Source organism: Fusarium oxysporum, chromosome 6, assembly GCF_000149955.1.
Source record: "Fusarium oxysporum f. sp. lycopersici 4287 chromosome 6, whole genome shotgun sequence".
Classification (NCBI taxonomy): Eukaryota; Fungi; Ascomycota; class Sordariomycetes; order Hypocreales; family Nectriaceae; genus Fusarium; species Fusarium oxysporum.
The window spans coordinates 3,254,312-3,275,243 of record NC_030991.1 but is presented as its reverse complement, the minus strand read 5'-3'; the positions used below and the strand labels follow the sequence as shown (position 1 = coordinate 3,275,243).

At 50.5% G+C, this 20,932-nt stretch overlaps 4 protein-coding genes across 4 annotated transcripts; 3 read left to right on the top strand and 1 right to left on the bottom strand.

Moving 5' to 3' along the window:
- Nucleotides 1-557: 557 nt before the first annotated feature.
- FOXG_13975 (uncharacterized protein) lies at nt 558-1,760 on the top strand (the record flags this gene model as incomplete). The annotated part of the gene is made up of 1 exon (XM_018394046.1): nt 558-1,760. One exon carries the CDS (start codon nt 558-560, stop codon nt 1,758-1,760), a length of 1,203 nt encoding a protein of 400 aa, XP_018253457.1.
- Nucleotides 1,761-8,893: 7,133 nt separating this feature from the next.
- Nucleotides 8,894-10,242, top strand: FOXG_21311 (uncharacterized protein; the record flags this gene model as incomplete). The annotated part of the gene is made up of 2 exons (XM_018401644.1): nt 8,894-10,041; nt 10,125-10,242. The coding sequence occupies 2 exons, from the start codon at nt 8,894-8,896 to the stop codon at nt 10,240-10,242; spliced, it is 1,266 nt and encodes a 421-aa protein (XP_018253456.1).
- Nucleotides 10,243-11,327: 1,085 nt separating this feature from the next.
- FOXG_13974 (uncharacterized protein) lies at nt 11,328-13,241 on the bottom strand (the record flags this gene model as incomplete). The annotated part of the gene is made up of 1 exon (XM_018394045.1): nt 11,328-13,241. One exon carries the CDS (start codon nt 13,239-13,241, stop codon nt 11,328-11,330), a length of 1,914 nt encoding a protein of 637 aa, XP_018253455.1.
- Nucleotides 13,242-16,409: 3,168 nt separating this feature from the next.
- Nucleotides 16,410-20,908, top strand: FOXG_13973 (uncharacterized protein; the record flags this gene model as incomplete). The annotated part of the gene is made up of 4 exons (XM_018394044.1): nt 16,410-16,734; nt 16,782-16,908; nt 16,958-17,269; nt 17,362-20,908. The coding sequence occupies 4 exons, from the start codon at nt 16,410-16,412 to the stop codon at nt 20,906-20,908; spliced, it is 4,311 nt and encodes a 1,436-aa protein (XP_018253454.1).
- Nucleotides 20,909-20,932: the final 24 nt, after the last annotated feature.

Sequence of the window (20,932 nt, the reverse complement as noted above, 5' to 3'; positions counted from 1 at the left end):
GCGCGTTGCATATGCACAATTGACTGCCAGTGCAAAATGAGACCCGCAGGTACAAGCGTTGGGTGGATTACTTCCGTGTCCCCTGGCCCATGTCCCGCGTAGAAAAAGAGTAGCGTGACGATGTGACGGGGGTACCCTGGTCATTACGACCCTTCAAAAAACCCCAGCACCAACACGACTAAGCAAAGACAAGCTTCCCTGTTTTCGGAGAGTAAAGCGGGTGGGAAATGAGACAACTCTACCGAGTAGTGGCTTGGGCTTGACAGGGGTGTCCGCTCTGTCCGCGCTGTCCGCGAAAGTGTTGCGCAGGACGGGAGCTGGGTCGGTAGCTTACAGGAGACTCCCTGCGTCCCTCCGAGACATATAAAGAATGGACTAGTCACAATGCAATCAATGATCAATTCCTTGTCCATTCTCTACTTTTGTGATAAGATTGGAACTGCCCGTCTTTCGACACTGTCATTTCAGCTTCATGCCCCGTTCAACGGCTAAGTTTCCGATGCTCTCCTGATCGTTTTAATTCCTACCCATTAGACTCCTACTATCATAATTTCAACATGACTCCCCCACGAGAACCAAGCTTTCGCGACTTGGCGATGGATGCCCTCAAGAATCTTGTCAACGACGTCCCGGACTGGTTACAGCGACTCGACGACCTCAGCGGCCAGGTCGACCGACGCCAGGCCGAGTTGGCCGCTGTTGCTGCCGCAGAGGGCAAAAGTGCGGAGACAAAGTCACTTCGCAACAAAGGCTCAACCGAGTCCCTCAAGCCTAAAGATGATCCTCCAGTAGTTCACGCCGAGGCTCCAGGGAACGAGGACATCCTCAAAGATGGCGCAGGCGACAACACAGCACAGACATCAGTCAAGCCCGAGACACCTAAGGTGCACGCCCCAAGCCCTGGCTCCATTCGTCAGCAACAAGAGATCATGAAAGCCGCACAAGCTAGAGCACGAGCTCGGGTAAGGAAGAAGCCCAAGTCGCCATCCATGACGTCCAACGAAGACGCCCCTGCCGCCTATCGCACACGGAGCATGATCATTGTCTATTATGATTGCTATGTTCAGAGCTTCTTTGACGACCTTGTGAGGTTCGTCTCGTCAAGTCGAAACCTGATGCGTAAAGCCAAGATGGCCGCAAGAGTTGCCCAGATCAAGAAGCTTGCGGAGCAAGAAGTATCAGAGGATGGAAGCAATGACGACGCCATCCCTTCACTACGATACATGAGCAGCAGGCGATTCGGTCCTATGTCGATATCCCGACCCGGTGCTGGTGACCAACCACCAGATGTATACGATAAGCTAGACAAGGGCCTCGAGTTTGTGCAGAGTATGTGTGAGCACGGTGCTCATCAGTTTCTTCGCGATGGCGACTGCAACGACGAGATCAGTAAGGTACAGAAACGACTGACGGAGGTCCTCGAGATGGCCAAGACAGAAATGGAGCGCGTTGAGCGTGAAGAGCCTGAACTAGCAAAGGAAACAGGCGAGATGGGCAAAGTCCGGACGCGGCGGCCCGTAAGTGTGCGCCGCGACATGGCGGTTGACCACAAGGAAAGCAGTCCGACACCCACTAAGGAGGAGAACAAGTTAGAGCCCGCAAAACTCGAAGCTGCCGAACCTATTATCGCAGCAGATCCCACGGCACCTATGGCTGTGGATCCAAATATCATGGAAGCTGACGAGGGCATCGATGTCGAAATGGAACTTCCCAAACTACAATATCGATCGACCCGGGCGATGCGCAGTCGCGGACCATAGAGTCGTGTTTCTGTTCCTTTGCTTTTGAAGTTGCGAGTGGGAGGTAATTTAGAATTGTTGAATCGATCTGTTTGCGATTATCCTCATCGTGATTACAACCTCGATTGGTGAAATGTGCCTGCGAAATAATATGAAAATGCTGTGTCGCAGGCCGGGCATGGTCTCAATGATCCTCAGGAACAACAGCCCTTAGTAATCAAGCTGGGTGATTTAAAGTAAAACCTGTGGGATGGAATACCCCACACTGAAGATAGAACCAATCAACTCACTACTGCTGCTCATCATATTCACTCTAACCCTTTAAGCACGCTCAGTGCGACAGTTATGAGCCCGGAGACTCTTTCGCTACGTCGCACGCGATATTTATCACCATTACCAGCTTTCCTGTCAACCTGGACGCAATGAAATCTTTCTTCCGACAGGAAATTCTCTTCAGAGAAACCGGAACGAAGTTGGACCGGTTGCATTATGCTTACTGCGGGGTTCATCACCAGCCGCGAAAGCAGCAACTACAGAGAAGACTCAGAAAAACTGATATTTTCATAATGATTTCAATAAAAAAGGAAGCTAACGCATTAAATAGAAGTCAACTAAAAAGTGAAGTTAACATTGCCTTTACCAAAAATCATCAAACACAAGATGTCGATCAAAGACCATAACCTCGCTATGCTCAACGCCCGTGAAGACTGGACGAACTGGATTAATTCTATCGAGGACCTTGCCGTGCGTAATGATGTCTGGAACTATTGTGATCCAGAAGGGATCGAAAACCTGGTCTTTACTGCGACCAAACCATCAGACTCAGCGAGCAAGGATACGATCCAGAAATACCACAGCCTCCAGGCTATCTACGAGAGCGAGAAGAAGAAATATGACAAGGTCTCTGATCGCATCGACCTCACGGTGTGCCAGGAGTTCAAGCAACACTACCTCGGAATCCATGACGTCCGCGGCAAACTCATCGCGCTGGCTGATAGCATCCAACCCACTGCGAAAGATCAGAAGCAGAATGTCAGGACCGAGTTCGAATCGCTTAAGAAAGGCCCTGGCAACACTAGTCTTGACAAATGGCTTAGCCGCTGGCCTGCTCTCGTCAGCAACGCCAAGCGTTACAAGATCGAGAATCTCAGCGAGTCACAGATTTGTGATGCGTTCATTGAAGCATCTCGTGAAGTCAACCCACCGTTCTACAACTACATGAAGTCCAAAGAAGCTCAGGTTGAGAACGAGAAGAACCTCATCAGGGAGGCAGCAAAAGCAATGGAGAAGATCTCAAACGCTTTTCTCACCGCGCTTAACGAGATTAACCCTGACCATGCCAGTAACGGCTCTATCACCGTTGCAAGCTCGGCTGATTCTGAAGAGGACGAAAATGATCAAAATGATGATGCCACTATTGTTCAGAAAGCTCAGAATACAACGAACAGAGCTCTCAGGACCTTCCGCAAGCTCAACCCAACCCTCTCCGAGAAGAAGATCACGATCGGATTCTGTATTAGGCAATTCAGAACAATGGCACCACCGAAGGAGAACGCTACTAGGGGACGAGCAGCCCATGCCACATTCCAAGATAGGAAGCATGACTATGGCTGGGACTCGCAAAACGAGGAGAGCCAGCCCCAGCAGAAAAGACAGCGAACACAACCTTCATCTTCGAGCACAAACCCTCAACAGTGCGTCTGTGGCATGTCTCACAAGTATGCTGACTGCTACTACCTAAATCCTTCGAAGGCACCAGAAGGATGGACACCAGCCATCCAAGTCCAATCGAAAGTCATCACTGCAGTCAAAGGGAGCAGGAGGCTTCGGACAAACATCGAAAAGAACTTTAGGAGAAACAAGATCAACCTACCTAAGTTCTGGCAGTCTGACAGTACGGAGAATCAACACAAGACTCCGACAGAAGACGAGACTTCAAACACTGCTGCCGCGTTACCACGCAAATCAAGAGCTGCATTTGTTACGTCAAAGTTCGCACTCAGCACAACCGCAAAAGACGAGTACGGCGACTGCTTTCGACTCGATAACTGCGCGGATACGCATGTCTGCAATGACCTATCTCGCTTCACTAAATACAAGCCTCTGGAAAATGAAGTCATCGAGTTTGGCGACTCAGGCACATACATCACGGGTGTCGGCAATGTCACAGTCCATGTTGATACCCCATCGGGTCCAGGCTTAATCCAGATCGAGAATGTTGCCCATGTTCCCGGATTCCACTGGAACCTCATCAACACGCACTCTCTCGAACAACAAGGCCTCTATTTTAATACTAGGACCTGTTGGATGGAGTATTCGGATGGATCAAATGCCTTCAAGGCAACAAAGTATGGTGCTTTCCGAGTGGTCGAACCTTGCATGAAGGACGCTGTCTTCAAGGCAAAGTCGCACCAAGAGGCTGTGAAGTCATTTGCAATGGCGACCAAGTCGAGAACACCTCAAGTGGCAATAGCATCTATGGATATCTGGCACGCAAGGCTTGGCCATATCCGTAAGGAAGCTCTCGAACACGTGCCTCAAGTAGTCGAAGGAGTCGCACTTGGCACTCACGACTTTGAACGAAAATCTGAGCTTTGTCCCGAATGCCAACTCGGACAGGCGCACCAGCAAATCTCACGTGTACCAACCTGGAGGGGAACCTACCCTTTTGAAAGGATACATCTCGACCTTGTCGATATGGAGGAAGCCTTCAACGCCGACTCCTGGGTCGCTCACTTTTATTGCGACCACTCGGCTTACCACGTATCCTTCAATCTCCCGAACAAGGCTCAAGAGGAACTCCTGTCGGCTACGCAAGAGTTTCTCGCCATTACAAACGACAACTGGGGTTTCACTACGCGGTACATCCGATCAGATGGCGAGAAAGGTCTGGGTAAGAAATGGAAGCATTTCATTACAATGAAAGGAATCATCTTCAATCCATCTCCACCAGATACGCCAGATCAGAACGGTCCTGCCGAACGTTCTGGGGGGGTGATCATGACTATCGCTCGCAAGCTTCGAATACAGGGAAATCTACCTCAGAAACTCTGGCCCTACATCGTTGCTCATGCTACCCGCCTCCTCAATCGCATCCCGGTTCAACGAAAACAATGGCAAACTCCGTTTGAGATGGTTCATGGCAGAAAGCCGAACCTCTCACATCTCAAAATCATTGGCTCTCTCGCCTATGTATTGATCAAGAACAAGAAAGCTCGTCCGGCCCAGAGCGAAACTACAAGAAAACGCGCTCACGGGATGGCTTGTCGGATTCGACGCAACTAATATCCACAAAGTTTGGATTCCACACCTCGATCGTGTTATTGTATCTCGTGATGTTCAAATTGACGAGAAAGTCATGTACGATCCACAGCTTGCCACAACTCGTCCTGAATCAGGACAGGCTCTCGCCATTACGGTCAACGAAGTTGATCTGGACGAAGAAGATGTTGAGCCATTGCCTATCACGGAGGATATAGCAACATCAGTTCCTGTTTCGATCCAAACAGAAGTAGAGCCACCTCCACTAGGGTTGCTTCTCACACCACAAAGCTCACCTGAACGAGCAACAGCAGGGGAAATACAGGTTGAACAGCCAGACGTGTTGCGGCCCCCGAATCAAGCAGCTCTCCATCAAGCATCATCGCATCCTCGGACAAATATGGCAGGAGAAGAGGCGCCCAGAAAGGAAGGAACAACGGACGCCGAGGTGCTCCAGAACCTTCGGACAACTTCTGGGAGAAACATCAAACTGTCTCAGAAAGGTCAGGATGCAATCGAAACACTCAAACCGCGCTCCACCCTACATCGAGTTCAGAAGCGAGCACGAAGACAGGCATACGCTCTACGACTGGAACGCGCGAAGCTGGGACATCAGATCGCCCACGCCTTCGCAGCTGCACGGTCAATCCGAATCCATCGGAGGGACCTGCTACCACCACCTGAATTCTGGCATCAACTAAAACGGCACCCTGAGAGAGAAGGCTTCAAACGAGCTGCAGGCGCCGAGATCAACTCACTCAAGGAGAAGAAATCCTTTCAACTAGTTGATTGTCCAGAAGGCAAACAGATACTGCCGCTCAAATGGGTCTTTACCTACAAACTGGATGATACAGGACATCTCATTCGTCACAAAGCCCGCATCTGTGTCAGAGGTGATCTTCAGCACCATTCTGGTGAAGATATCTACGCAGCAACCGGTGCTTATCGAAGCTTCCGGATTCTGATGGCTCTCGTCTGTGCGTTTGGGCTGATATGTCACCAAGTTGACTTCAAGAACGCCTTCGTCAACGCTGAAATGGACGAGGAGGTCTACACCACATGCCCACCGGGATATGGTCAATCAGGAAAGGTCTGGAGACTGCTCAAAGCGCTCTATGGTCTGCGTAAGTCACCAAAACTGTGGTACCATGAACTTGTACGGTTCCTCAAAGACCTGGGATTTGAACAATGCCCAGATGAACCATGCATTCTCATTAACAACGAGACTCATCTTGTCTTGTTTCTTTACGTCGATGATCTTCTCATCATCGCACAATCTGACTACCTCCAACAAGTCAACGAATTCAAAGCAGCAGTAAACGGCAAATACGGGATTAAGGATTTGGGAGAAGCAATCACCTTCCTCGACATCAGGATCCTTCGAGATACCAAGGCCAAGAAGCTCTGGATCTGCCAGGATGGATATATCGACAAACTTTGTAACAAGTTCGGGATCGACAAATCAATGAGAACGACAACTCCTCTCATTCCGTCGTACCGTCCCCAACCTTTCGAAGGACAGGCCACTATTCGACAGATAACAGAGATGCAAGAAAAGGTAGGATCAGTTCTGTATGCGGCAGTAGTAACAAGACCAGATGTCTCCTATGCAGCTAGCCAGTTAAGCCAATTCGCTATGAACCCTTCACCAGAGCACCTGCGGTATGCGAACAGAGTTCTCTCATATCTCCAGACCACACGGTACTATGCCATCGAGTTCTCGGGCTCTGTGGATAAGGCCACAGCAGTAGAGACAGGCGATGATGAAGTACTACAGCAGTCAAGCGACGCATCGTTCGCGGATGATCCAGAGACTCGAAGATCCACCCAGGGCTATCTCATGAAGTTGTTTAGCGGGGCAATCATGTGGCAGTCTTCAAAACAGAAGACTGTAACCACGTCAACGACTGAAGCGGAACTGTTATCGCTGTCTCATACAGCGAGGGAGACAATAGCTCTATACCGACTGTTCGGTCAGATACAATTCGATCCAGAACACCAACCACGCATCCTCTGTGACAATCAACAAACAGTGGGACTGGTCCAGAAAGAGAGACCACAACTAACATCAAAGTTAAGACACGTCGACATCCACAATTTTTGGCTAAGACAGATCCATCGAGACGGCAAAATTACAGTTCAATGGGTTCCAACAACAGACATGCCTGCAGATGGCTTCACAAAACCTCTTTCAGCAGAAAAGCATTCTCACTTCGTGAAACAATTGGGTCTGGTTGATATCTCACTGCGGATTGATCCAGAACACGTTTCAGAGGAGGATATCGATCAGGATGATATGCAGATCTCATCTGATACAGACTGAAATCTGGGGGGGTGTGTCGCAGGCCGGGCATGGTCTCAATGATCCTCAGGAACAACAGCCCTTAGTAATCAAGCTGGGTGATTTAAAGTAAAACCTGTGGGATGGAATACCCCACACTGAAGATAGAACCAATCAACTCACTACTGCTGCTCATCATATTCACTCTAACCCTTTAAGCACGCTCAGTGCGACATGCTGCTACGAGCTACGGAAGTAATAGAATGGGACGTTCCGTCTCATTCTAAATGTTTACTCCTGTACGCAGTTGTTGAGCATCATCAATATATCTGGGCTTGACATGTCACTCAAAGCGATTTTGATAACGCACCGAGGTGCAACCTGTAAGATGTGTCATCGTTTCCAGCTTGGACTCCAATCAGAGCTGTGCATGTCCTTTGTCATCTTAAGAACCTCAAAAAAAACCACTAGACGAGGCGCTAAGCAAAGGGCCATTAGGCGTGCAGGATAGAGCAGTGGTTGGTATGAGTTGGTATGGTGACCTAGGTTACGTGCTCTGTAATTGAGAAAGCATCACAATAATAGGGGCCCATCGCGATTTGCCGCTATCCTCTTTGCATCTCGGTCGAAGAAGTACGGCTCTCTTGCCGAAGTGCTCGTCCATATCGGGGTCGACAGAAGTTGCGCCGTCATCAGAAGTGCGGGTTATGACAGGTTTGTTTCATGGAACTTACTTGCCAGCATCAAAAAGAGATTCGAGTTTTTACATGGGATATCTATCTTGCTTGAAAACGTCCTACCCTAGGCCCTTCGGATGAGACTCCTTACATTTCCCCTCAAGTCAGTCGAGCAGCGTTTTACTTTGCCAATGGTTCTTCGATGTAAATATAGATTACATATCTCTTCTTCAGTGGGAGAGGTCTGAAAGATTCTTCGTCCCAAAATTTCCGAGGTAGAGCAAGGAGTTGGCAGGAAAGAAGGAGTTCTCACGAAAGCTGTCGGTTGCCCCGCACCAGCTAGACTTGTTCTCATTGGCTAGGCTGTCGGCTACACTATTCCGATATAGGTTAGGCTTGAAGAAAGATGTCGTTTAATACGCACTGTCATAGGGCCCCCAAAACAAGAACAACAAAGCAGAGCCTCATCCGCGAGCCTCCTGTTCTCAGCCAACTGACCGTAACGAAAGACAGGAGAGGTAACACCAATCACTCGAACACAAAAAGCTCCGAATCCCCTTTTCGCAATTCTCTCGCTCATCGGGCGGGCAGAGTCTCCAAAATATTACGCATTGCCCCGCGATCGGTGAATACACTACCACCTCGACAACATCGTTTTACGAACAACTCACCGCGCTCGCGTCGCAAGAATAAACCGCCTCGGCTTGGTAATTACTGACTGCTGACAACACACGCATCTTGAATGTCGCTTCCGAGTACTGTCCAGCGATCTATAGGAGAAGTGGGAATTAGAATACGAACCAACACCGGCATGTCGCTTCTCTCGGTCTGCTTGCATGCATTTGCCACGAACTTTGAGTTATATTCCCACCCCATTCCCTAACTCCTTTATCTCATGTTCTGTGATTTGAGTAATCACCACCAACTCGACAACGATGTTCCTAGCTACGCAGAACGATACAGACGACCCGGATGGCGTGGCTCCTCAAAGCCCAAAACTCGAACCGCTATATCTAAGGCACCAAGAGTCATCTCCAAGTCCTCCCCCCCTTATACCTACAACTAAAGCCAGTCGTAACAGCAAGTTTTATGAAACCTCTGGGTATGCCAACTTGATAAATAATCTCGACGGCGGACGCAACCCCGACATAGCTCGCGAAGTTGACCGCGAAAACCTTCCATGCGGCGAAGACTCACCAGATGAAGAATCGTGGCGAGATAGTGCCGTCGACGGCAACCTCGCTGCAGACGCACTCCCGATCAACGGTCTGTCTGCGCGGGGATATATCTCCGGTAGCAAAGTCACATCGCCACTCATCCCTTCGTCTAACGGAGCCTTACCGCCGCTTCACCATGGGCTTCGCGCACCAGCAGGCAATTCTAAGGAGACTCTTCCATCACAGTCTCTCCCGTCTCTTCGTTCAACACTTGGTGAGCTCCGAGACTTACCCCCAGAGCGCCCATCCGAACAAGATCTCGGTCGATCTCGCCCAGGCCCATCCTCGACTTTCCCTCCTTCGCCAGCTGCAAATCTAGGGCATAGGTTCAGTTTGACTACCAATCTCCTGTCATCACCCCGTTCAGCACCAGATAGATATCGAACACTCTCCTCGCACTCTACGGCAGAGGGGAGTACAGATCATGAGCCTGCAAATGGTACCCACGCTCGCGCCACAACGGAATATAGTAGTAGCAATGCTACCGGGACTCCGAATACCGATCATTCTGCCTCTTCACCCGCCGCATCAGTCTCGATCAACTCAACCTCAATTACCGACCGGATGAGCATTGATGGAATGACACATCCGCAGCCTATTGCCGGCTTATATACATGTACATTCCAGGGATGCCGGGTGGAACCGTTCCAGACAAAATATCTTCTCAATTCTCATATGAATGTGCACTCGTCAGTACGGCTACACTATTGTCCAGTCAAAGGATATCCGAGAAGTGAAGGGGGCAAGGGCTTCAAGAGAAAGAATGAAATGTTAAGACATGGTCTAGTTCATGATTCTCCAGGCTACGTTTGCCCTTTTTGCCCTGACAGGGAACACAAATATCCACGTCCAGATAACCTTCAGCGGTATGTTAACTTGCTGGTCAATCCTTGCGCTGCAGCCAGATATAGCATTCCGGAATTTAGGTTCTGATGCTAATGGTTTCTAGACATGTCCGTGTTCATCACATAGACAAAGACAAGGACGACCCGCAACTGAGAGCTGTACTCGCTCAGCGACCAGATGGACCCAATCGCGATCGACGAAGTCGCAACCCACCGTCATAAATGAATGTTATGGGGGTACAAAGTGGGTTTACAAGAGCAAAGTCCGGACAAGCATGAGTAACGACTTATGCCAAACTGAATTGATGAGATGTACTCTTTGTTTAAAATCATGTGTATGAGTACCTGGCGATTGACGGGATAGGCGACGTCGGGCTTCTCATGTTGCCAACGGTCACTGATTGAGCGGACTGAAGATTTTGAGGTACAGAAGAGGCGTTCGGATCTCAAATACCCGGTTGTGTTATATTTCCTCACCATTTTGTTTCCAAGGAGTATACTGTTTGCGTCGGCGTGGCGTTGGCTAGCGAGCGTACCAGAATATATTTAAGAACAGAAACTCTCTCAATTTCTACCACTCTACAGCGGTTATTCGTTTTTCTTAATGCCCCAGGCGCAGACTCGGGTGGCTGTGATATTTCCAACGCCGTGGCCTGGCCACCTGTATTGGCTTCACGCTGCATCCTAGCTTAGGGCCAAGGGAATTCCCTGTCAGTTTTATTACCCTACATTTCCGACAAGAGATACTTGGGAAGAAGCATCCCAATACCGTCAGTAGCATAGCGAATCATGCCGTTGGCGGTCACGCGGACCCATGAATCGGAGGGGGAGGTAAACTGCGGGATAGATCATTACGGTAGGTTATGCATGGGGATGTCAGGCGCTTTTAAAAATGAAGATCCCACAAGATTAAAGGCTTCCGTTGATCTCTGCGTCTGCGTAAGGGCCCATATCTGCCGTGCTGTACACCGAAATAGCTACCGTAGTAATTAACGAGCATTGGTATAGGTCATGGATTGGGCATGCAATCGTTCGGTCGAGTCGTCGGAGGGTCGTTGGGTATTCTCCTACTTGGCCCAACAGATAACCATTGGACCTGGAGGAGAAGAAGGAAAGAGAATAAACGAGACAATATTACAAAATGTAATAAACTCGTCTTGGCCCAACGGATGCATCTTCCAAAAGTCCCATCCGTTCGTCATCAAAGCCATGACAAAAGCCTGAACCACTCCGGTATTCCAGAGTAGATGAGGACACTAGCCTCCGTAACTGTAATGTGCTGAAAATCTCAAACATCAAACTCCATCTCACCAAGGCCTGCGGTGAGTGTCACTTGTTGCCCATCCGGTTTCTGCCATTCGAGGCTGAACGGGAACCCATTTGCCAGTTCGCGAATCCTGCTCTTGCGCACCTGACCCAGGGGATGGGCCAGTAGGAGGTCGGCCTTCCATTGCTCTCAAGGGCGGTAACCTTTCGCCGCTTGCTGAGGACGCCGCAGAGGATGGGCATGATGGCGCGTCGCAACCTGGAATGGGCATCGGAGGCCCACTTCGGGATGCACTTGGGTGCGCGCTCGCAGGGGATTCATATGGTGGTAGCGAGTATTCAGGATGGTCATCGGTTCGACGGCGTTTGGCTGGTCTTTCGTTCGGTGGTACATCTCCGTAACTCATGGACCCAGATGGCCCTGATGCTAACGACCCCGTCTCTGCATAAGAATTGCTTGTCGAAATAGTAGGACTAGGAGGTCCGGCGGCAAGGCCACTTATTGATGGCGTTTGTGCGACAATGTCTCGTAACCGGTTACGGTCTTCACGGTAGAAGTCCCGTTGTTGAATCAACCCCTCAATCCTTATTTCCATGAGGTGCCTTTCATCCCGGAGCTCTTGTAGTTGTTTTGAATTCTCCTCCTGCATGATCTTCTTCTTCCTCCTATGCCTTGTTGAAGCCACTGCATTTCGCTGTCTCTTCTCGTCTGCTTTCTTAGACGCCTGCGAAAAGTCCATATGAACAGGGATAGGTGCCTCGCTCCCCGGAAGTGCCAATAACGCTTGCTGTCCCTCAACGCCAAAAAGAGACCCCCCCATCCCATGTCTTCGCAGTGTTTCTGACCACGGCGAGGCGGACTCGCTTAGGGGCCCTGGACTCGGGAACGGCCGGCCAGCCTGCATGTTAGGAGAATATGAAGTTTGAGAGTGTACCAGAGGCGGTTGCGTGCGACCCGGCGCATGGCTAGGGGGGAAAGTAGAGAGAGGAGCTTGTGTTCCAAGAGAAGCAATCGGCTGCTGTGAATGCAACCTACCATGATCCGACATCGTTGAGGGAGGACCAGTGGGTGCTCCAGTTAAAGGATGTAGATGGGGATATTGAGTTCTGGTGTCTTCTGGCGTTATATCCTCGAACGGTCGCTTAGTAGATGAAAAGCCATGTAAAGACTGTCGCCCATCAGATTCTCGAGATGGCGCATGACTAACACTTATGGCTCGGGGATGTTGTGTCGGGCTGGCTTTTGGTCTTGCACTATTTACGGCAGGAAATGGGAAAGCCGTCGGGGAATTGCGTCCTGATGACGGCCCTCCGATAGGTGTCATCGGCCCCAATGGCGTACCTGGAAGAGAAATTGACGCAGGTTGGGCTGGTGGGAAAGCTTTTGCGCCAGGAAAAGATCTTGAGATTGGGCCAACTGTCTGGTCTAGTGTCGCGGATTCAGATGGACGAGCTGCTGGAGGATGATGACCATTACCCCCTGAAGCCGGTAGTTGTGGCTCCATAGGGTTGAGTATGTTATGGACACCAAGAGTCTTTTGGGGGACCTGCTGTGATCTTTCCTCGCCATTTGTATAGGGAACATTGCTCACATCTTGGCGCAGATCGCGGCCACCGAAGTGTCTGTGTCGAACTGAGGAAGGCGAGACTTGGCCATTTCCTAAGGGGGGCCTCGAAGAATGATTTGACGGATGTTGAGATGCTGGTCCAGTATGCAACATTGAGACTAGTCCACCTGTGCACACCTCATCACGAGGGCTATCACATTGACCCTCTCCAAGCCCGCCTCCATATGGTTGTTTATTGTCCTGGCTGGCAGCCGGTTTCGATAGAATAAAGTCTCTAGAAGGCCAGGTGGGTGTCGATGGTGTGAGTGGAGAGTTAGGCGGTGTGCCGGTCGAATCTGTTGCGGCAGATCCGAGTCTACTCAAACGGGTTATCGATGCAGTTGACATGTTCAGTGGGAGTTGTTGTTAAAAGTCAATCGGATAGGTTTAAATAGTCCTGACTTGAAGTGAAGCTGACTTCGGATGTTAAGAGCTCCGAAGGAAGTGAGTGAGTCGTCAAGGTTTGAGATGGGAGCAAAAGTTTGGTTCAGGAGCAAACTGTAGTCGCTGGCTTCAACGACAGGAGAACAGGCCAGCCAAGCAGGCGGGAGCTTGATGGCGAGATGTTTCGTCAAGTATCTTCAGCTTGTAGCAAAGAGAAAGATGCGAGAGGAACAGAAATAGAAGAAGAGTGAACCGTGACAAATCACAGAAAAACTCTAGTAGTATAGAAGGTCTGGTCAGCACAAAGCGGGAAACATTCAGGTTTAAGTCACTATTCTTTGTTTCATCCGGCATGAACCATGCATTGCTTTTGTGAAGCCTCAGAACTGATCATTTCTTTCAAGATGACAGTCCCGTAATAACCATGCCGTGGTCCATGCAGACCTTCTTGCAATTCCCTGTCAGCCGCGGAGCACATCCGTTCCCGCAAGAAGAAAGGCATCCTCAGACCAAAGGGCTGCATTAGCGCTTGCTGCCCCTAGTCCCGGATGTGTCTCCGCTTTCCATGCTGCATTTATGTTGATCTGCTGTTAGCACTTCCCATGTCAACCTCCAACATCTCAAGAACAAAGAGAAGTAGTATACCCGCCGCCGGCGCTTGGTTTCATTGTGAGCTTTTGTTTCTGACGTATTTGGCGGTTGTATCGGCGATGCGAACTTGCCAAAAGGGATCGTATGGGTTCAAAACGTCTTACAAAATCGCTTCACGTGATAGAATCTGCATGTTTGAGATATGTGACAGATCGGTTGAGTTGAAGAAGCTGCATCTTCCAAGCGCTAGATGTATCAATTGCAGGCCACGCGCCCTGATCGTGCCTACATACGACGTTTGGGGGGCTGGGGAACCGATGAACCAAGTTGGCTTCGCCGGCCATGGCAATCTATTTTCAAGAATGTACCCTGGCAAGATCGATCAACGGGGGTCGCACACCTTCAAAACGGAGCCATGTGAGTAACGGGAGTCAGTCCTGTTCTCCAGGAACATATGTAACTTATTCCTTTGGAGACACGACGCTGGGCTCTCTACCTGTTCGCAGAGCGTAAAGAGCATCGTTTAAAAAAAGAATTCTAAATTTGGGCTTGCCAAGCTCTTACTGAGTATTGGAGCCTACCTTACATCAAGCCACCTGAAAGTAGTGCTGCGGCGAGCATGCGGGATGGCCACCTAAAGCAGAGAAGTAGAACACAACTTAATCAGAAGCATCAGCTCTGCTAGTTAACCGTTTCATTTCTTGTCTCGTTCAGTGTGCCATTATTCCCGGCATGGTAGATAATGGGGCAGGGCACAGTGCCAGAGACAAAGCTTCCGCCAGTGGACTCAGCACAGCGGCAACCCCTCCGTGTTTAGTGCAAAGGACAGGGCCGCACAGGGGGTTGTGGATCCTAAAATGGAAGCGTGCGGGGTGCCCTTTTTGACGTGTTCACTGGGATCCCGGGTAAGCGTCTCGCTTGCATGGTTCAGACGAGAAGAGAAACGATAGGGATGATGAGGGTGAGAATGGCACCAACGGGCGGCATGACTGGCGGCATGATTGAGCATAAAGCCTCGACATTTCCGTATTCTTCGTGCACGTCTTCATGATAAGTAGAACCTATTCTTTAGCCAAAACCATTTCCTAGTGGTACATACAGAGCTGCAGTTCAATGGATCAATGGTCCGCTAATGTCACAAAAATCTTTCGTCGCTTCGGGAGCCAAATTTGACGGTAAGCTCTGTACGGGACCGAAAGTAAATAAGTGGGAGCACTGATCATGGTAACGGTAGAGTTCGTGATAGCAAGGACCAGGGATCACAGGTAATAGCGTTTGGCGGTGGGCGTTGACAGGGGCCGGGGGATATATCCATACTCCGATTAGAGATGACGATCGCCAGCCTGTTAGGAAGAATGAGGTGATGAAAAGGTCCATGATGATGTTGGCCCTAAAATCGAACAGCGAGTAGCTAACCTAGTACAGTATAACCTCTCATCCTAATCATTAAATGTCCAGGGATCAGATGGCTTATTACTTTTCTTTAGCGCCAACGTTCGCCTCATAGTGTTGAGATGGTCGGTGAGCACGGTACGTGCCCGTGCCTTGGCCACCAACGCCGAGCCTGTGATATCCACTTTCGATTGCTCACGTTGCCCCAAATACCCTCAGGTTGGCGACGGGCGACGGCTGAATGGCAGCGATGATCAAACTGCCACTCAGCCCAGACGCCGTGGAGCGAGACTATGTACGCATTGGCCGAGAAGCAGACGAAGTTCTCAAAGCGTATTCAACGCAATTGAGAAACTGACCAATTATCATCGTTGGTAAGCGCTGTGCTTTCCCATTCAGATCACAACCTTCGGCTTGAATGACAGAATCACCAGCATCGTGAAAACCCAGGCATTGGTGCATTTGTATGTTCGCTTCTTCCCATGTAGCAAAATGAACTGTTGTCGACCAGTTTCGCTGAAAATTTGTCTTTTCTCTCAATGCTTCATAGAAGTCATTGTCACTTGGAGGAATTCCAGTCTCCCAATTCTTTCATCTGTGCCGTACTGCGAACTTTGGCTGCGCGACGGAGATCTCATGGGCCATTGGAACTGGATCGCCTTCCTTGTTTGTCCCAACGTGCGGAAGCTAGTGACGATAACCTACTTGTACCTAGATATGTACTCTCCAGCGCTAACGAGTGCCGTACAAGTGTCCTGTCGGCTTTAGATACGGGAGGAATCTTGGTTTTGTGGAGAGTGTTGGCCCCGCCTGCTGTTAGCCGGTATACTCTTCCAGGAAGATCCCACGATGTGACGATTTGGGATTTATAGCGGCCGACTGCCATGTCCACTTAGCCAGAGGTGATGCCACCCGCACCTTTTACTGCCCACCGAAAGCCTAAGGATTGCAAACGTAAGGTTGAAGGCCATACTCTACGACTTCGCTTTGATATCCGTTAACAGCCGTCAGCGTCGCTACTTGAGTCAATTTTGGCCACTTAGCTCACAATATCTTGGGAACTTCGCCTCAAACCGGACTGGACCATTCGGTTCCGGTAGAACGTCCGCAACAAGCAGGCAGACGTCGCAGGTCCTATATAACACCACGATGCCTCATGTTACCGATTTAAAGTACTTTGACCCCTGCGCCGCCACTGCGTCCATGTTCTTGTACGCCCAGGGTTCATCCGTTGTTTGCTGTCACCATGATACTCTTACCATTGAACGAAGGTTTTCTCGACACGCTGATGAGGTTCAATTGTTAGTGGTTGATAATCAGAGTGAGGCTGGTGGTGGCCGCTTCGTTGTCAGTTACGATGCTGGCCAAACAGCAATTGTGTGGGATCTAATGACAGGCGATGAGATCTCTCGATTTGCCTGTTATGATCATTTAACTGTCGCAGCGTGGATGAAAAATGGCAATGTGGCTTTTGGTAAGTTACTGAAATAAGTTTTGATGATCATGACTGACTATTTGAAGGCAATACAAAAGGAAGCATTATCATGTTTGAGCCTTCAACATCCGAACATGTTTCTTCACGAACTACTGACCAAATTTCTGTGACGGCATTGGCACCGTCGGCTGATTGTCGAACCTTTGCTATCGGGTGAGTCGTGATCCTCCTTTTCACTCAAATCTCACTAACACAGTCTCAGCTACCAGAATGGCTCTTTATTCGTTGCAACCTTGCAACCACGCTTTACTATCTTACACAATCTTACCACTTCCAAAGGACCATCACCCATCGTCAACCTCGCATGGCATGCTTCTTCGCCTCGGCAAAAGTCCGACATGCTTGCTGTCCAGATGCATGACGGTGACTTACGAGTCTGGAGCGTGGCAAAGAAGTACAGCGCTGATGACCCTGCAAAGGTGGTTCGAAACCTTAGGAAAGCTGAGGTCACGAGGGATGGACCCAACTGGATGGGATGGTCCAAGAACGGTCGCATAATTCAATATTCCGACTCGTAAGTTTGCAGCTTGCCATCACCATAAAACACCCTAGGCTACGCGCGCGCTTAGCTGCATGACTCCTTATCATCAACTAACATATACACAGGCAAACACAGTCATGGGATGTTAGGACAAAGCACATCACCCATGATCCCATCCCGACTCTTGATCTTGTTCGCGGCCTCGCCGTCTATGGCCCAGGTGCCACGTTGTTCACCCTTGGACCCAATAATACCGTGCAGCAGTTCGACCTGAAGTCCCCGGCCATCATGGTTGCCAATGTCCAACACCCAGCAATCCTATTGCCACCCTCTCCTCCAGTCTCAGAAGAAAGTGGTGATCGATCAGCGACCTCGACTACTACTATCGCCTCCGAGTCTGAGACGAGCTCTATTCCCCTGTATATGGATATTTCCGAGAGTGACGAAGATCACTTATCACCATTTGCTCGCCTGACTCGACGCCAAGCTTACGGCTCTGGTAATGAGCCTTACGAATCAGCTAGCCCTGTCTCAAGTCGGAGCGGACTTTCATCCTTATCGAAATCCTCAGCTGGGTCGTCCCAAACCCCTGGCCGTTACCCCGGATCCATGAGGTCAAGAGGACTGTCAGAAAACACCTATATCTCGGCTACAACCTCGATCAGGTCATCAACTATTGGCAACAGTGCTCACGGTAACACGAGAGATTTGGACACTTATTCCATGGGATACTCTCTTGGCACTACAAGTGTTCCTTCCATAGCCTCAAGCCGATCACGAAGAAGACCTTCTCGCCTGCGCAATGAAGTTCCCCGTAGCCCTGACGACAACAAGGTGCACGACCTATTCAAGTGTGCTCGGGCGCGTCTCAGTGACATTCCTTACAAACATGCTATGGGTGCCAACAGTGCTCGTCTCACCAATGATGATCTGCGCCGTCAAATGCTCAATACCATCTTCGGATGGAACAAAGAGGTTGAAGACCTGATTAGGGATGAGATGAGTAGGCATACCCAAGGATCTCCCAGCCGCATTCTCTTGGCCAAATGGCTTGATGATATCAATCCCAATATCATGAACGCAAACTTCGAGAACATGACTTCTTCTGACTGGATGTTATTGGCTCTGAGTGGCATCGGCGGCCATGCCTCACAACAGAAGCTTGGCCATACATACGTCCAGCGCCTGCTTGAGGCTGGCGACGTGCACACAGCAGTTACTATTATGCTTGGCATGGGTGATCACAATGACGCTATTGAGGTTTATATCTCTCACAAGCGTTACATGGAGGCACTGATCCTCACATGCCTCTCAGCCCCTAGTGTTTGGGAACGACAAGCTGCTATTATCAGGAAATGGGGGAAGTGGGCAGTTCAACATGGCCAACAGCAGCTAGCAATCCGATGCTTTGCTTGCACCGACCAGGAGTCTACTGAGCCTTGGACTTCTCCATCCGCCGCGCAGCTGAACTTCCAGACTATGACTCCCAGTATTCCTGAGATCCTAAGCCCGCCTCTCTCACCTCCCGGTGTTCAACGTTGCCTCCAACGCAGCATCGCAAAGACCTCTGCTCTCAAGCTTATCACCTCATTTGGTGATCAAATGCAAAAGACAAAGTTCTTTGCTGGCGACGGTGGTCAAACCCCGATTGCCGCGGGTGTTACCCCTATCGCTGACTCTGCCCGCTCTCCCGCTTTCTCTCATGCCTCCAACAACGAGGCCCCGACAGCCTTCCTTCGCCCTTCAAACAATAGCAGATTCAATACCACAGTGTCTGCCCGAGGACGTGGGCGTTTGCCGTCCATTGGTGAGATTCCCTCAGACCTCAACCCGGGGGCACTTCGATCTGCTGAGCTGTCTGCTGTGCCTGATGACTATGAGCCTCGATCTGGTCATGTTCGAACACCATCTGGCAATGACAACATGATGATGGGTACCGCATCACATCGTGCCGCTACTGCAAGCCCGATGATGATGCGAGAGCATGCTCAACTCATTGTCCAAGCGAGCGAAGGAGATTTTTCACCGCCACCGGACCAGGCCGCTATGTTGAAAATGCAACAAACATCACGTAACCATCGCAATGGCTCTCGTGACCGCATTCCTGTGGGTGTGAATCTACCGCTGCATCCTGGGCCCTCTCATGACGACATTACATCCCCAGAGCAGTCCGTCACTTTTTCTACTCGCTACCACTGGCCAACTCGCCGCAGAGGCCCAGCCTCTGTGACAGGTTCGGTCACTTCTGCGTCGAGCGCCGGAAGAAGCCTTCGTCATCAAGCTGTGCGAAACCGAGAAGATTACATCCATAGCTTGGATGCTGCCAAGCACTACTCCAAGAGACAACGCAGTCGTCAGCGTAGCCATTCAAGAACTCGGGATGCTTCACCAGATCATCCTGGAAGTCGAGAGCGAACCACACGCTCCAGGGAACCTTCCGAGGACCGTGGACGTGTCAGCGCTTTCCATTGGCCCAAGGCAAAACGATCACCAACTTCCCCAATCCCCATGTCTCCAGAGTACTTGCTGAACTTGAGCACTCCACGACATGGTCAGATCGGTGAGCCAAACACAGTACGCAAGGTAAGCGGTTCAATTGTCAAACCACAAAGCCGCAATTCAAACCGTGGAAGCCGCCGCAGGAGCCCAGAAGGTCTCTCTCGCCCGCCAGCTCTCACACTTCGTGCCCGAAGCCAAGGCCGGGAGAGTTCTGCACAGCGTTCTCCTTCGTCACCCTTGCCTCTGAGTGCTACTGTTCACCAGTACCAGGGTTCCGAGGATGAAGAGAACTACAGAGCAGCCATAACAGCTCAAGAGGAATTCAGGAACAAGCACAGCCGCAGTAGCAGCCGAGGCCTTGGCTCGCCGGCACTGAGCAAGCAAGATGCTTCGGAGCACCGACGCAGAGCCAATTCTGAGGTCGCCAACTTTGACGGTTCCACTTCAACTGAGCATGCTGGTGACCTCAAGCAAATGAATAACGAGCGTCAGCGAAAGAAGGAACAGGCTGCACGAGAACTCGAGGAGCGCCGCAAGTCTCTGGCCAAGCGTGCCCAAACACCTTCAATCCCTCATTCTAACGAGTTCGCTCCTGCTTTTGCGATCACGGTTAAGACTGCTGAGCCTAAGCCTCTACCTGACGATATCCCACCTCGCAGTGCTACTGAGCCCCCACAAAAGAGCATGTACGCCCGCAACGGACCTGTTATTGGACTTCCAGCGACCCCCAAAGCCATGAGACTCATCATTGAGGGCAACCATGATCAACCAGGAAGCACTCCCAGACCCAACGTGCCTTCGATTCCAGCCAGCTTCTCTCAGCGATACTCGCCAGAAACCTCACCTCAACAGTCGCCTGAGAGAGAAGCGCCAGTCCCCGAGCCCAGTCTCACTCTGCTGCGATCCACCGTCTACCAGCCACCGGCGCGACCTCATATCCCTCGTAGCATGTCAGCCCCAATTCCAGATGAACCTGGCCAGCGCCCTGCTCGTCTTGCACGCAAGAGCAGTGTTGGACGTATCGAAGAAGTTGTCCCTAGTAAGCAACGACGCTCTCACGAAGATCCTATGCCCCCTCCCCCTCCTCCGGCGCCCCCAGTTCTCAAGGAATTCAGGCATTTGGCTTCACCTCCACCGCCTCCTGTCCCTTTGCAACACGCCCAGCGATATTAGAAGACTGGCCCTGTTGCATCAGGC